The sequence below is a fragment of the Bos grunniens genome, chromosome 20 (assembly GCF_055505025.1).
Source record: "Bos grunniens cultivar Pamir isolate PY7600 chromosome 20, Bosgru_T2T1.0, whole genome shotgun sequence".
NCBI lineage: Eukaryota > Metazoa > Chordata > Mammalia > Artiodactyla > Bovidae > Bos > Bos grunniens.
The window spans coordinates 67,927,327-67,944,209 of NC_141184.1; the positions used below are offsets into that span (position 1 = coordinate 67,927,327).

Here is a 16,883-nt window from a genome sequence, read left to right on the forward strand (position 1 = left end):
GATGGTAACGATAACCCTGTATACGAGACAGCAAAAGAGACACTGATGTATAGAACAGTCTTATGGACTCTGTGGGAGAGGGTGGGAAGATTTGGAAGAATGGCATTGAAACATATGAAATGTCATGTATGAAACGAGATGCCAGTCCAGGTTCAGTGCACGATGCTGGATGCTTGGGGCTGGTGCGCTGGGAAGGCCCAGGGGGATGGTATGGGGAGGGGGGAGGGAGGAGGGTTCAGGATGGGGAGCATGTGTGTATCTGAAATTTAAAAAAAGAAAAAAAAAAAAAAAAAACATACAGATTGCTGGACTCCTCTCCCAGAGGCTCCAAGTTAGTAGGTCTGAGTCGGGGGCGGGTACAAAATTTGCATTTCTGAGAGTTCCCAGGTGATGCTGCTACTGCTGCTCCCAATGTGAGAAGCACTGCTCTGGTGTGTGTGAGTATGTTCACCCATCCTGCCTTGTCTTTTTCATAAATAACATACGCTATTCTAGACATTTGATTCTGGTGAATCTTATAGATTGTTCCCTATAACTCGAGCTAGATCTGCTTCATTCCTTTATAGCTGAGTGGCGTTCCATTGTTTGGAGTACCACGGGTCTTTCTAGACTTTGGTACTGTAAACGGAGCTCCTGTGAAATGTCCTTTTCTGTAGTTACATCCTTGTGTCTATGTACAACCATGGAATACACTGCTGAAGAGGGGGTATTGCAGATCGTTGCATACATACAGAGAGCAGATGCTGAATGGCCCTCCAGATGGATTTTTACCAGTTTAGTGCTGTAGACTATGTCTGCTCTTATTTTCCTATACCCTGACCAACTTTTTGCTCTTTGACAGTCTAAGTGGAAACCTGTGTCATGTGTTTTTTCTTTGAATGAAACTTAGCATTGTACTGTATATTTTAAGGCTATTTGTTATTTTTTTTTTCTTCCTATGAATTATCTGTTTCCCATTTTCCTAATCCATTTTGGTCTTTATCCTCTTAATTTGTAAATATTTTTTCTATATTAAGGATATAGTGCCCTTAATATAGGATTTGTTGTTTTCTATCATCTATTGTCATTTGTTTTTGTGTAATTTCCCATGTAAAAATTTTGTTTTGCATGGTCAGATCTATCAGTCTTGTATTTTATGGCTTCTTGGTTTTCTTCCTAAGGTCTTACCCACTCTGAGATTATAGAAGAATTTTCAGGATATGGATAACAGCCCCTCTCAGCAGGTGTTTGCCAAGTTGATTTGGCCTTTTCTAGTCCTTGGCATGGAGAAGGCGATGGCACCCCACTCCAGTACTCTTGCCCGGAAAATCCCATGGATGGAGGAGCCTGGTGGGCTGCAGTCCATGGGGTCGCTAAGAGTCAGACACGACTGAGCGACTTCACTTTGACTTTTCACTTTCATGCATTGGAGAGGGAAATGGCAACCCACTCCAGTGTTCTTGGCTGGAGAATCCCAGGGATGGGTGGGCTGCCGTCTCTGGGGTTGCACAGAGTCGAACACGACTGAAGCAACTTAGCAGCAGCAGCAGCATACCCTATTATTTGGCTGTCCCTCATTCTTCCTGCTCCCCATTCTAAAACAATAAAAGGTATGATATCTTCATTGATTTAGAGACCATGCCTGGGGGAAAAAAAAGACATATACCATTGTTGAGTTGCCCTTTATATATTCCAAGTGTGCTCCCCTGGGAAAATGGGAAAGAGAAGACTTCTCTTCCTCAGACCCCACAGTTTCTCCTTCCAGAACCGCACCCAGGTTGTAAGGCTGTCTGGTAGCAAAAGCTACTGAGGCTGCGTGAAGAGGCAGAAACCCATCCAAGGTAAGCCTGGTGGTGTGGCAAGGCCCTTTGAAATGACGGTTAGTCTCTTGCTGTCATTTCCCAGCCAGATACTGCTAGTCTCTCAGCACAATACTCTTACAGGTGTAGTAGTACCCAAACCTATTTCCAGAGGCTCTTCTCCTTGGAGAATTAACTGTTCACCAAATCAGAGGAGAAGAGCATTATTTTAAGTGAGATGCTCTCCATCTTCCTGGTCTTCACAACAGTTCTTGAGACCAATCCCATTATCCCCGTGTATAAACCAGAAATCAAGAGATGTGTGTTTCGGGGGACTTCTTGGTGTTTTGCTAGTTCCATTTCGTTTTCATAGTACCATTTTGGGGAAGAGAGAAGGTTTGGTTTCCAAACATGACTCATCAGTATGTTATTAAAATCTCATGACTATTAGAGTAAATATAAAGGATGTTCATAGTGTAATTAACATGATCTCAGTTATTACAACTTTGACTTAATGAATGACAGTCTTTGATAAGCAGTACTCTTGTCTGTTGCATGTTGACAAAGTAATGTTGATGATTATTAAGTACTCTGAATGCTGTGGTCGGTTATATTACGTGGTGTATCCTTAAGAAATCCTTGGTTTATAGGAAATGGGCTGCATTCCTCCAGTCACCAAACTTGTCCCTCAAATCTATGGACGAAGGAGATGTGGTAATTACCATTATGCAGAAGGGGTTTCTGAGCCCCTTAATGTCAGCTTAAAACTTAAACAGGATCTGCTAGGACTGAGGTGAGTTAGATCAGTTGTTCTAAGCATAGGCATCTAACTGACCTCGAGTCTGAACTCCGGTCCTACCACTGTGAGTCATTAAGAACCTTAGGTAGGTAACAGTTCACAGGGTTAGGAGGATAAAAAAGCCATGTGTCTAAAGCCCCATGCCTTACCCATAGCAAGCACTTACTGAATGGTAGTTAATATTTAATACCACAGTACAGTCCAGTAGGGAGGATTCACAAGTCCCATGCTAAAAGCACTTAAAAATTATTCAAGGCATTACTTACACAAAAAATTAAAATTATACAACGACATGTAATAATTATCGTACCCTAGTAGATTTGGTATAATTGCTTAAGCACCTAACTCATCAAAGAGCAATTCAAGTTCTAGGAAGAACACAGTCCCCATATCCTTAAAAGTCAATATTCCTTACGCGTGGAGGCGCATTTCCATTTTGAAGTTTGTTTTTAGCCTTAAGGATTGGGAGAATAGAATTCTGAAAGTATTGGACTACTTGTGGCAAATCTTAGGAAAGCATCGTCTTCCAACTGCTTAGCTCCAGGAAGAGCTGGTAATTGATACACAGGGACCTGGTAGACAGGATTGGTCTGAAAAGCAACAGCAGAACTGGGACATGTCAAAAAAGAGAAGTGATTACATGACTATGAGTCATGTGAGGCCTCAAGGTTAATAAGGTTAAGAATCTGTGGGTTGAAGAACACTCAACCCTCATGTGTAAAAATCAGAGATACTCACTTTGATGTTCTAAGTTTATTTTTAAGACCTGTTAACAATTGTAATTACTTATACTTTCAAATGGTTGTATTCCAAGAAGACTCTCTCTCTGGCTGTCATTCACTTGTGATAGTTTCTTTTTGAGTAAAGCTTTCTCTTTCTTCTTCTCTTTCTCTGCTTTTTGACTCTCCTGATATTTGTCCATGGAGAAGATAGTAAACAGCTTAAATTCCTTGTAATTAAGAAGCTTGTGTTGGGGAGGAAAAAAGGAAAGTTATTTCAGAAAGGATTTGATACTTTGTTTCAGATGGGAGCAGGATTGTAATCACTTCTCATTTAAAACCTTGGAAACTTGATTAAAGAGGCCCAGTAATGAGGACTGATCCCTGTCTGCTTGTGGTCTAGAGCCAGAGACAGCCTACTGTGGGCTCAGAGGGCACCAGGGCTACTTTCTTACTTCTGCTGCCTCAATGCCACACATGTTCAGGCTGCCATCTGAGCTGCTTCACAGTGCGGTCCATCTGTTTAAAGCTTAGACTTTAGCTCTCACTAGCTAGTCAGCATGGACTTGGACTAGGCCGTTCACCGAATGGACTTGAAATAGGTATGCACTGTTTTCTCTTGGAATTAACTCATGTGTTCCCATCTAAGAATTTCTTTGTTTCTACTTATTAAAATCTATAACCCTTCCTCTTAAGACCAATTCTTGCCATATTAAAATAGTTCCTTCTTTCAACTAAACTTCCAACAGAATTTCCTTCTCTAAACTTCTGTAATTTTATATCCACATTATATGATGTAGCAGTTACAACCCTGTCTTCCACAGGCCTGTCCATTTCAGGTTTTCTGTGATCCCCGTACCGTGACTGGGATCACAGCAGGTGATCACAGCACACAGTGCTCCAGCAGGTTTCTCCTTCCCTCCTCCTTCCCTGTCCCACTGTAGGCAGAGGACACAGCCCTCTAGCTCTGGACAGAGGGGCTGCCAGGCCACAGCCTCCCAGGTGGCTCAGGGGTAAGGAGTCTACCTGCCAATGCAGGAGATGCAGGTTCGCTCCCTGGGTCAGGAAGATCCTCTAGAGGAGGGAATGGTGGCCGCTCCCTGGAAAATCCTAGGGACGGAGGAGCCTGGTGAGCTACAGTCCAGGGGGTCACAAAGAGTTGGACACGACTGAGCACGCACACTGCCAGGCCACATGCTAGGGACCTGCACTTACGCGGTCACCTGTGATGTCGAAGTTATAGTAGAGGTCTCTGAGTTGCTGCTTTTTAATATTAAAGAGAAAGTTGTACATGTGCAAGTTGTCTGGGCCAATTTTCAGCTCCCCATCCAGGTCAAGCAACTCAAAAACAGGCCGGGAATGGCGGAAGATAAATTGCTCTTCCAAATGGTTCTGTTTTGAGAGAAAAACATAAGGAAAGGAATAGTATTGTCGGTGCTACTTTCTAAACTTGTTACATCAAGACTCATCTATTCACTAGTCCACTCCCTAGAGAGCTAAAAGCAAAGGGCAGAATCATAGCAGCTCAGGGCCGGAAGGGTGCTGTGGTCAGTGTATCAGATCCTGCTTCAGCATCTGCCCTCAAGGGGAACTGATGCTATCTGTAGTGATTAGTTCTGCTAGATGGAACTCTCATTAGTAGAATGCATTTCCTTGTGTTCAGTGAAAATCTACGTAAGAAAATGTCAGCGCTGGCGATAAAATGATGAAGACATGAGGTGACTTTCCTTAAGGAAAGGGAAAGGTGAATACACTCTAGGAGTGTGTGCAAGGTGAGATGGGTACCCAAAGACAAGCAGGTCTTGTCTTGCTCATTCATCCCCTTCAGAATATTCTCTGAGGAAAGGGATCACTGAGGAAGAGAGGCAACTGGGATTACTGGTGATTATTTAAGACCCACCAGCTAGAAGGGGCAAGCAAGGAAGGGCATGCCAAGCAGAGATGTGACAGGATGAGATTTGTTCTTTATAAAGGCAAAGTGGGAGGGAAGCTGGGTAACCTTTCGAAACTCCTAGGTTATAGATGGACCATTTAGGAACCAAAAGTAGTACTCTCCCTGTTTCTTCTTCCTGTTTCCAGTGAAAAGAAGAAAACTTGTGCCGCACTCTTAATTTGGCGCCGCCGTTAGCGACACGGTGGCAGCCGCTGAGCTCTGCCCCCTCGGCCCCAGAGCCTGGCTGGCTACTTGCCTCTTGTGCCAGCAGTATGCACACCAGCATGTAGAACTGGTCAAAACCAATCTCGCCCACCGCGTTCCAGTCCAGCATGTTGAACACAACTGTGATCTGGTTCCTTGTCAAGTCAGTCACGTGATGAAGGAAGTGGTAAAACAGCACATCTGTCAGCAGGGAGATGAGACAGGTTATTCTGAAACAGTTCTAGAATGTTTGACATCTGGGGGCCACCAAAATGGTGGTCCTGTTGGAAGCTTGTTGACGCGGCAATAGTAATGATAATACTTTGTTTCTGGCTTTGCCACTACACATTCCACTGCGCCTGGACTTCTGAAGAAGGGGAGTGGACAGGGCTTGGTTCCTGAGTGCAGCTCATGTGCTCGATGGACCAGACCGATGTGCATACATAACCAATAAAAGGCTCAAAGTGCTCCTAGTACATAGAAGAGCTTAGTTCTCACTGGGGACCTAGGACATGCTCTTGGAAAAGCTGACATTTCACCTGGATCATTCACCTGAGAGAATTAAAAAGAGAAATTTAAAAATCATTCCTCTTCTATAAAAGTATCACTGTGCCTCATGCTTATGTAACGTAAATGCTTTTGACTGGGGAAAGGAGCTAGCATCAGGCACCTTAGGTGCTGGGCACTCTAAGTGCTGCATGTCGCGGAACCCAGGCAGCTACAGAGCCTTTTACAATAAGCTTTGGGTGATAACTAGGCTTGGGGCTTCTCGAGCTGTAATGGGCATACCAGTCACTTGGGGATCTTGTAAACACAGCGGTTGTGATTAGAAACTGGCTTGGGACTACTGAGTCTGCATCTTAACAAGCTCCCAAGTGATGTGGCCTCTGCTGCTCTGTGGACCACACTTGGAGTGGCAGAGCTGGAGTTCATATGTGGTCCATCTGACTCCACAGCCTTGCTCTTTCTACAGTGAAGCTGTATCTTTTGCACATTAGTTAATGCATCTGCAGTCATATGCAATCGGAGGGAAAAAAAAAAAAAACACTGTAATTTAAAGGACAGGGAAGGTTTTTGCCTGAAATTCCACTCACTCATCATCTGTCTTGGGGGATGTTAGATGGAAGAGACAAACATGGTGATGTGTTCACACAGTGGTATGTGGCTGTACAGGTTGTATGTACAGATCACCCGTAAGATTTCAGAGATTCTCAAGTGTAACTTTGTCTACATGTGGTTTCTTCTTGCCCACTGATTACAGAGGGCTTTAAACCCACATCTCTTGCAGCTCCTGCATTGGCAGGCGGGTTTCTTACCACTGGTGCCACCTGGGAAGCCCTACCTTATTTATACCCAGTCCTAAAAGAGAAAAAAATCAAAAGACAAATGAACAAACAAAAAAGCCCTGAAGTGTTAAAGCCCTAAAGAACCCACCTGCCAACGCAGGAGACGCAAGAGACCCATGTTCGGTTGGAAGATCTCCTAGAGGAGGGCATGGCAACCCACTCCAGTATGGTTGCATGAAAAATTTCATGGACAGAGGAGCCTGGTGGCCTACAGTCCATGGGATCGCAAAGAGTCAGACACGACTGAGCAACTGAGCATGCACACATACACATTAATTACATTAGTTGTCTTATGTCTCCTGCACGAGACATGGCTCCACTACATCTGTAAAGCATGTCTGGGTGGTTTGGAGTCCTGGCTGAAGTGGGCTAAGGGTACAATGAATCAGTTAACACAGTGTCATGATCTGAGGGTTTCCCACGTCCCACCAGGTGTGAGCACTTGGGAACACACCATGTGCAGACATGCTGATGCCTGTGTCCTTGCTTCGTGAGGATTGCTTTACAGTAAGGCTCAGTAGCTAATCAACAGATACTATTATTCAATCGGCCGACTCCAGGCCAAGCATCTAGGGTTCGACGTCACCACATCCCTGGCAGGCAAAGCTCAAGCCTGTGCCTTCCTCCAGGTCACCATCCGGTCCCTTGGTGACCAGAAGACCCGAGTATGACTTCATCTCTCAGGTGTTGCATCAGCGGGGAGCGACTTAGTTACCAGGGAGATCAGACTGCTCAGCAAACGCTGGTGAGACTATGGGCTTTAGAGTTAGAAACCCTTGGGTTTTGGGGCCAGCTTTTCTGTTTACATCAAGGTGCCCTACAGTTGTCTTATCTAGGACTGGGTTATTGGGAAGATTTGGTGACATGCTGTGTATAAATCTGAGGCATGAAAGTATGAATAAATGAAGGTATCTTTATTATTTTATAAGGATTGAATGAACTCTTTAAAAAATTTTTATGGAAGAAACTCCTTGTTGATAAATGATACTTCTCTCCTTCAGGTTACAATGAGTGAATAGGATACCTTATTTATGCTAAGTCTCTTCAGTACTGTCTGACTCTCAGTGACCCCATGGACTGTAGCCCACCAGGCTCCTCTGTCCATGGGATTCTCTAGGCAAGAACACTGGAGTAGTTAGTCATTCCCTTCTCCAGGGTATCTTCCCCATCCAGGGATCAAACCCACATCTCTTGCAGCTCCTGCAGTGGCAGGTGAGCTCTTCACCACTAGCGGCACCTGGGAAGCCCTATCCAGGTCTAAAGAGAAATAAATGCCAAACAAACAGAAAGCCCTAAAGTGTTGTGCACTCAGCAGCAGGGTTGAGCTCATCAACACTTTTCAGTCACAAGTACCAAGAATTAGAAGGGAGCTTGCCGATCATCTGACTCAATTCTCCCAGTCTATGGACAAGTTTTGCTAAGGGACTCTTGAGGGTTAAGGCCTGAGAGGGGTCGGCCGCCAGGAATAGCTGTAACAGTAACGAACACATTAAACCCTTAGAGCGTGCCGAGCACCGTGCTAAGCACTTTCCGTATGTTATCTAATCTCATCACCTTTTTTTTTGGCTGCACCATGCATCATGAAGCATCTGAGCTCCCAAACAGGACTGAACCCACGCCCTGTGAAGTGGAAGTGCGGAGACTTAACCACTGCACTGCCAGGGAAGTCCCTCGTTATCTTTCTTTTCCAACCATGAGGTGGACTCCATTATTAGAAGCCTCACTTACGGATGAAGAAAATTAGACTTAGAGGATGATGACATTGTGCAAGTCACCAAGGAATAACGCGTGGAGCCAAGATCTAATCCCAAAGCTTGTTGTTTTATCTGCTTCACTGAACTGCCATTAAGTCTCAGCTGGCGGGGTCTCTCTGTGCTTTGTTTCGAAGATGTAATACCTATGTTAATGAACTAGTTTCTGGCTCTGTAAGTTCTCCTGCACATTCATTAAAAACCAAGTCATGACCAGAAGAAGCACTTACGGAAGTACTGACCATTCAAGGTTTTCTTGTGGTGCACGTCAAGAAGGTGAAAATACTCCACCAAGGCCTTCACATTCCTCACGGATAATAAGCAGTACAGTTTGTCCAGGTAAAGGTACCACAGAAACGATCCCTGCTTCAGTTTCATTATGGAGCCCTTTAAGCCGAAGACTCTGGCAACCTGAAGTAGAACAGAGAATTCTGCCTCAGAACTAGAATGTTGGGTGGAGAAAAGCTCAGGTAGTAAAGATCTTCCTAGGTCAGACATCACAGGAAACAGTCAATAAAAATTTAAAATTGCGGCAATTCCCCTGGCTGACCAGTGGTGAGGACTCGGCGCTTTCACTTTGGAGGCCCGGGTTCAATCCCTGGTCGGGGAACTATGATCCCACAAGCCAAGCAGGGTAGCCAAAAATAAAAAATGAGAATTTTCCAAAGTCAGTGAAAGACACCCATCCACAGACTGTGCTCATTATCGTTATCAAAGTGAACAGCTATGTAACTACACGCCAGGCACTGTTCTAAGTGTGTTAATATACTAACTCATTTAGTCTGCAGACTAGTCATAGAATCCTAAGAGGCAGAGATTATTATACCTATTTTACAGATTAAGAAACAGGCTCAAGGCACAAACTGCTGTGTATAAAATAAGCTATAAGGATATATTATACAAGGAGGATATATTATATGTTACATGTCTATATATATACATAATATACATATATATATATTTGGCTTTGCCTCACAGCTTGCAGGATCTCAGTTCTCTAACCAGGGATTGAACGTGCGCCCTTAGTAGTGAAAGCATAGACTCCTATCCACAGAACCACCAGGGAATTCCCTAGCCAATATTTTATAATGACTGTAAATAGAATCTAACCTTTAAAAATTGTGGACCACTATGTTGTATACCTGTAAGTTATATAATACTGTACATCAAATATATCAATTAAAACTTAAAAAAAGAAACCAGCTCAGAAAAGTTAAGTAATTTTCCTAATGTCAATAGGCTAGTTAATGGTGAAGTTAGCATGTGAACCCAGATAGCCTGCCAATAATCACTGCTTTTTAGCCATGCAATATTGCTTCTCAAAACCTTGAAGTCCTAAGTAGCTGAAATAAGAAGAAATACATATCTGTACACATCAGAGTGCAACTATATTCTACCAAAGACAAAGATTTTAAAGGCAATCAGAGAAGAAAGATTACTTTCAAAGGACTGATGATTAACAATCCACTTCTTCACAACATGGAAACCAAAACATAACAGAATTATGTTTCAATGTGTAAAAACAATCTAGCCAACTAAAATTATGGTTTCAAGAAAAAAGATGATTTCAGTAAAATCATCTTTCAAGACTGAAGGGAAGTTCCTTAAAAAGTTAAACATGAAATTACCATTATTTTTAGCGTTAATCACTCAGTCATGTCTGATTCTTTTCGACCCCATGCCATATGACCTAGCAATTTCACTCCTAGATAATATATCCAAAAGAAATGAAAAGTATTCAAATAAACACTTGTACAAAATGTTTGTAACAGCACTATTTACAATAGGCAAACGGTGAAAACAACCCAATGTTCATAAACTGATGACAAATGAAACGTAGTACATTCATACAGCGAAATATCATTCTGTCATGAAAGGGAAGGATACATGTTACAATGTAGATGAACCTTATGGTAAGTGAAAGAAGCCAAGCCCAGAAAGTCACATGTTATATGATTCCATTTATATTAAGTATCCAGAAGAAGCAAAGTCATAGAAAAGCAGATCAGCCACTGCCAGGAGCTGGGGGGGAGGGTAACGGGAAGTGACAGCTTCTGGATTCCCAGTGGGCTGATGAAAACGTTTCAAACCCGCAGAGGTGATAGATGAGTAGCACTGTCAGTGTCCTAAGTGCCGCTGAATTGTACACTTTTAAAAATTAAAATACTTATTTTTGGCTGCACTGGGTCGTCGTTGCCGCACGGGCTTTCTCTAGCTGCGGCGAGCAGGGCCCCTCTCTGGTTGGGTGCGTGGACTCCTCATTGGGGTGCCTTCTCTTGCTGCGGAGCATGGGCTCTAGGGTGTGCTGGCTCAGTAGTTGTGGCACACGGGCTTGGTTGCTCCTCGGCATGTGGGATCTTCCTGGACCAGGGATGGAACCCGTGTCCCCTGCATTGGCAGGTGGATTCCTAACCACTGGACCACCAGGGAAGTGTCTGTGTGCTTTAAAATAGCTAATTTTATATTATGTGGATTTTACTTTCTTGAAAGAATGAGGAGAAAAATCAAACCTGAATTTGACCATTTTACAGAAAATATAAATCAGGGAAATAGGGAAGACAGCAGAGGTCCGTGTTAAATGGCACTGTTGGGACACAATGAACAAAGCCCAGACTGCGGAAAGCTCTAAAAGAAAAGGACTCCGCTGCTTCAGTAAAAACTTACAAGAAAAGAAAAAGAGACGGAAGAGGGATCTATAGACTAACAGTTTAATTAGTCTTTCAGATCGCACCAGTTACAGTGTATGGACATATTAGGACCCTTATTAATATAGATTGTGCATTTGAAAACCCACAAAAACAAACAACTTACCAAAAAGCATGAGATGATGGAGAACTATGAACACTGATTGGATATAATATTAGAAGTGACAACAGATGAGGTTGTTTAAAAAGACAAAATGATAAGATGCTGGAATGTGCTTCAAAATGACTCAGGCTCATGGATAATCGTATACATATGTTAGGGTTGTTCGAACATGAACTGACTGATAAGTATACAGGAGTACTACCTTATACTATTCTTTCTACTTTGAATATGTTTGAAATTTTCTATAGTGAAAAGAAAAAAAACCAGGATGAGATAAAGCTGTATTCAGGCAAAAACAAACAGACAAAAACCCCAAACAACTAAGAATGATCACTAACGAACTCTCCCAAAAGAAATTCTAAAGAATCAACTTACAATAGAGAATGATCACAGAGAGAAAATCCAAGATGTAAGAAGGAACACAGAGCAACGAAGTAGTAAGAATGCGTGGGTCAATCCAAGTAAACAACGTGGAGTGAAGTGATAACAGTGTCAGAACTGCAGGGAGTTCCCTGACCGTCTACTGGCTAACACTCCTCGCTCTCAGTGCAGGGGCCTGGGTTCAATCCCTGGTCAGGGAACTTGATCCCACACACTGAAACTCATTTGCATACAACAGCTAAAGATTCCGCATGCTGCAAGGAGCTGAAGATCCTGCATGCAACAGCTAAGACCCAGCACTACCAAATAAATACATAAATTTTTTGTAAAGGCTTTAAAAATGATATAATCTAGTATTATTATTTATCTTTTGGCCATGGCACACGGCATGTGGGATCTTAGTTCTGGGACCAGGGATGGAACCTGTGCCCCTGTGCCTTGGCAGCGTGGAGTCTTAACCACTGGACCACCAGCTACTACTACTACTAAGTCGCTTCAGTTGTGTCCGACTCTGTGCGACCCATGGACTGCAGCCTACCAGACTCCTCCATCCGTGGGATTTTCCAGGGAACAGGCCTGGAGTGGGGTGCCACTGCCTTCTCCCCTGCACCACCAGAGAGGTCCCCAAAATGATAAAATTTAAGTGCAATATAATTATGACAGAAGGAAGGAACTAACAAAATAAACCCATACACACAAAAACTGAGAAAATTAACACCCATAAGGGAACTCTTCAAACACAGAAAAATAATCCCTTATGAAAACACAGGCATTCAGGGAGGAATGAGAAGTACCAGAAATTGAATATGTGTGAGTAGATCTAAATGAATATTCACTGTAAAAAAATGCTAAAAATAATGTCATATGAAGAAGCTAGCTGTGGGTGCCGTCAGAACTCACCAGGAGCTATATAGGGGAAGATCTGTTGCTGCTAGAGGACGGGAGAAAAAATGGTGTAAAATTTAACTGCGTTTTCCCAGTGTGTTAATTAGGGTAAGGACTGCAACAAACAATTCCCAAAATATCAGAACTAACTGTCTTTTCCAATGCCATAGTAACCAGTAACATTCAAGATGATGGTGCCCTGAGTATGCTGTGTGTACACAGAATAGGAATATAATGTACATATGAAACTTATTTAATGTTATAAACCAAAGTTCATTCAGTTGCTCAGTTGTGTCTGACTCTGCGACCCCATGGACTGCAGCACAGCAGGCCTCCCTGTCCATCACTAACTCCCGAAGTTTATTCAAACTCATGTCTGTTGAGTTGAGTAATGGTCATGCCATCCAACCATCTCATCCTCTGTTGTCCCCTTCTCCTCCTGCTCTCAATCTTTCCCAGCATCAGGGTCTTTTCCAAGGAGTCAGTTCTTCGCATCAGGTAGCCAAAGTATTGGAGCTTCAGCTTCAGCATCAGTCCTTCCAATGAATATTCAGGACTGATTTCCTTTAGGATGGACTGGTTGGATCTCCTTGCAGTCCAAGGGACTCTCAAGAGTCTTCTCCAACATCACGGTTCAGAAGCATCAGCTCTTCAGCATTCAGCTTTTCTTTTTAGTCCAACTCTCACATCCATCCATGGCTACTGGAAAAACCATAACTTTGACTAGATGGACCTTTGTTGCCAAAGTAATGCCTCTGCTTTTTAATATGCTGTCTAGGTTGGTCATAACCAAAGTTACCCCTATAAAAAAAATTTAAAAATAGATGATGGTTCCCTATTAGCCTGAGTTCCTCAGTGACTACACAAAAAGATAGAGGATCTTCCCTCCCTTGCCCTGGGAGGTGAGAACCATGGATTTTCGTCTGGGGCTTGAGAGTGACAGATTCTCCTCTCCCAGCAGCAGAAAGCTATTGCTTTGAAGGATTTTGCTACTTCTGAGGAAGTAGATGAGACCTTATACTCATCTCCTGGCAGCCACCAACCTCCTCCCTTACTCCTGCCTCAGCAAGAATCGGAACTCTCCAGTCTGCTGCCCTGCCCCCAATTCTTCTCACAAGCACCCATTGGAGACACATGGGAAGGAGTTTGCCAATGCATGTGATCGTGCCTTGTATCTAGGAACTCCAGCGAACCCACACTGACACAGTAGCCCACACTTTGCCTCTAATGATTTGCTCGAGCTTTAGTTACTTTCTTCTCTACCACTTGTGTGGCCACTGCCGTCTTCAGTCGTGTTCTGCCAAAGGTTCCATAGTGGGGTGCCCTCTCTCCTCGCTTGTTCTTTTTGGCTTTCAGTTTCCTTGGTTGCCTCGTGACCTCAGTCCTCTGATATTCTCAAGAAAAGTTTTGTAGTGCATCCATCTTTTTTTCTCACGAGGATAGATGCGACATTCTTTGTAGCTTTCTGTACAGTCAGTAAGAAATCCATCCGAATTGTGTGAAGGCTTTACTGCAGCATAACTTAGCCTACTCAAATGGATAGGCTGGTTTTTATCTGCATTTCCCTGATGACTAATGATGTGAAGCACATTTACACGTGCATATTTGCCGTCTGTACTTTCTTTTTCAAGACAGAGCACAGATACTGATGTAAGGATAGACATTTCCTGTCTTAGATCTAGAAAGCACTTCTCCAAAGAGCCATAGTACCATTTTATGGAAAAATTTATTTGGAGACCACAAGGCTCTCCTTAGCCTTTTAGTTTATGAGCCTATTGGCTTTCTGTTTGGTTTCATGGCCTCTTTCCCATGTACTTTAGGATTTTGCAAACGTCTTGAGGGCAAAACCTTAGAGTAAGGTACCATTACATATTCACTGGAATGGCTAGAGTTTTAAGAACTGAAGATATCAATATGATTGGAGCAGTATCATTTGTGGGAATGTACTTGATGAAAGTGAAACAGGAGAGTGAAAAAGTTGGCTTAAAGCTCAACATTCAGAAAACTAAGATCATCTAGTCCCATCACTTCATGGGAAATAGATGGGGAAACAGTGGAAACAGTGGCAGACTTATATTTTGGGCTCCAAAATCACTGTAGATGGTGACTGCAGCCATGAAATTAAAAGACACTTACTCCTTGGAAGGAAAGTTATGACCAACCTAGATAGCATATTTAAAAGCAGAGACATTACTTTGCCAACAAAGGTCCGTCTAGTCAAGGCTATGGTTTTTTCAGTGGTCATGTATGGATGTGAGAGTTGGACCGTGAAGAAAGCTGAGCACCGAAGAAATGATGCTTTTGAACTGTGATGTTAGAGAAGACTCTTGAGAGTCCCTTGGACTGCAAGAAGATCCAACCAGTCCATTCTGAAAGAGATCGGTCCTGGGTGTTCTTTGGAAGGAATGAGGCTAAAGCTGAAACTCCAGTACTTTGGCCACCTCATGTGAAGAGTTGACTCATTGGAAAAGACTCTGATGCTGGGAGGGATTGGGGGCAGGAGGAGAAGGGGATGACAGAGGATGAGATGGCTGGATGGCATCACCGACTCGATGGATGTGAGTTTGAGTAAACTTTGGGAGTTGGTGATGGACAGGGAGGCCTGGCGTGCTGTGATTCATGGGGTCGCAAAGAGTCGGACACGACTGAGTGACTGAACTGAACTGAACTGAACTGAAAGTGATACAATCCTTTGTAAAATACTTGAATACTCTCTTATGAAGTTAACCATATACTTAGGGTATGATCCAGCAATTGCACTCCTAAGCGCATCTAGGAAAATGAAAATACATATCCATGCAAAACCTCATAAGCATTTGTAGCATCTTTATTCATGATAACATAAGACTGCAAATGTCCATTAACAGCTGAATGGATAAACAAATTGTGGTATATCCATACACTGGAATACTACTCAACATTTAGGAAGAATGAACCACAAATACATATAACAACATGATGAATTTCAAAATATTATGCTGAGTGAAAAGAAACCAAACTTAAAAGAGCACTACCATATGGTTCCATTCATCTGATGAACTAGGAAAGACATTTCTAGTATATGGTGACAGAAAACAGATTAGTGGTTGACTGGGGTGGGGATGGTGAGTGGGGATTAATTTATGATCAAGGAAAAGAATTTCCTGAGACGAGGGGAAAGTTCTGTACCTTGACTCTGGTGATGGTTGCATGCTAAGTCGCTTCAGTTACGTCCGACTGTTTGTGACACTATGGACTGTAGCCAGGCTCCTCTGTCCATGGGATTCCCCAGGCAAGAATACTGGAGTGGGCTGCCACGCCCTCTTCCAGGGAAGTCTTCCCGGTCCAGGGATTGAACCCGAGTCTCATATCTTCTGCACTGGCAGTGGGTTCTTTACCACCAGCACCACCTGGGGAGCCCATGGTGATGGTTACATGGGCGTATATATTTGTCAAAACTTTGAACTCATTTTATTAAATATAAAAACCTCAGTGAAGTTGGCTTAAAAATTTTTTTAAGACAAAAAAATTCAATGACATCAGTATTAAGCATTGTTGCTCAACAAAAGTCATTGGAAAGTTAACAGATATATGATACATTGGAAAGACATCTGTACTCAGTAAGAAACTATTTTTTTAAAATCTTACAGTCAAAAAGTGAGAAAGGAAATCTAATAGGAAAATGGGCAAAGAATATGAACCAGCAATATGAACCAGCAAAGAACCTGAAATGCAAACATCTAACAAACTTATGAAGACATGCTCCAACTCTAATTAAGAATTAGAGATTTGCAAATTTAAAACCAGGTTTTGTATCAAACTTACAATGAACAGATAATTCCTATCTTAAATTGTTACATAAAATTAAAAAAAATAATAAATGTTCTCATTTTGAAACCAGATAGAGACAGCACAAGAAAAGTATGGGTGCTTTGGTTTGTGCACATAGACATAAAAATCTATGTAAAGTGTGAAGTTTGCCGTCAAAGTCAATGCTATGTGTATAAATATAATTATGACCAAGAGGCAACTGGACACAGTAGTTACACAAACAGATGCAGAGACTTTGGCATCAGACTGCTGCTGTTGCTGCTGCTAAGTCACTTCAGTCGTGTCCGACTCTGTGTGACCCCATAGACGGCAGCCCACCAGGCTCCCCCGTCCCTGGGATTCTCCAGGCAAGAACACTGGAGTGGGTTGCCATTTCCTCCTCCAATGCATGAAAGTGAAAAGTGAAAGTGAAGTCGCTCAGTCGTGTCCGACTCTTAGCGACCCCATGGACTGCAGCCCACCAGGCTCC

The 16,883-nt window shown here is 42.9% G+C and overlaps 1 protein-coding gene across 1 annotated transcript; it reads right to left on the minus strand.

Moving 5' to 3' along the window:
- Nucleotides 1-3,315: 3,315 nt before the first annotated feature.
- EFCAB9 (EF-hand calcium binding domain 9) lies at nt 3,316-8,943 on the minus strand. Its single transcript, XM_086362206.1, has 4 exons — nt 8,773-8,943; nt 5,486-5,634; nt 4,512-4,688; nt 3,316-3,541 (listed from the first exon to the last, which is right to left on the minus strand). Exons 1-4 carry the CDS (start codon nt 8,906-8,908, stop codon nt 3,347-3,349), a joined length of 657 nt encoding a protein of 218 aa, XP_086218332.1. The 5' UTR covers nt 8,909-8,943; the 3' UTR covers nt 3,316-3,346.
- Between the last annotated feature and the right edge of the window lie 7,940 nt (nt 8,944-16,883).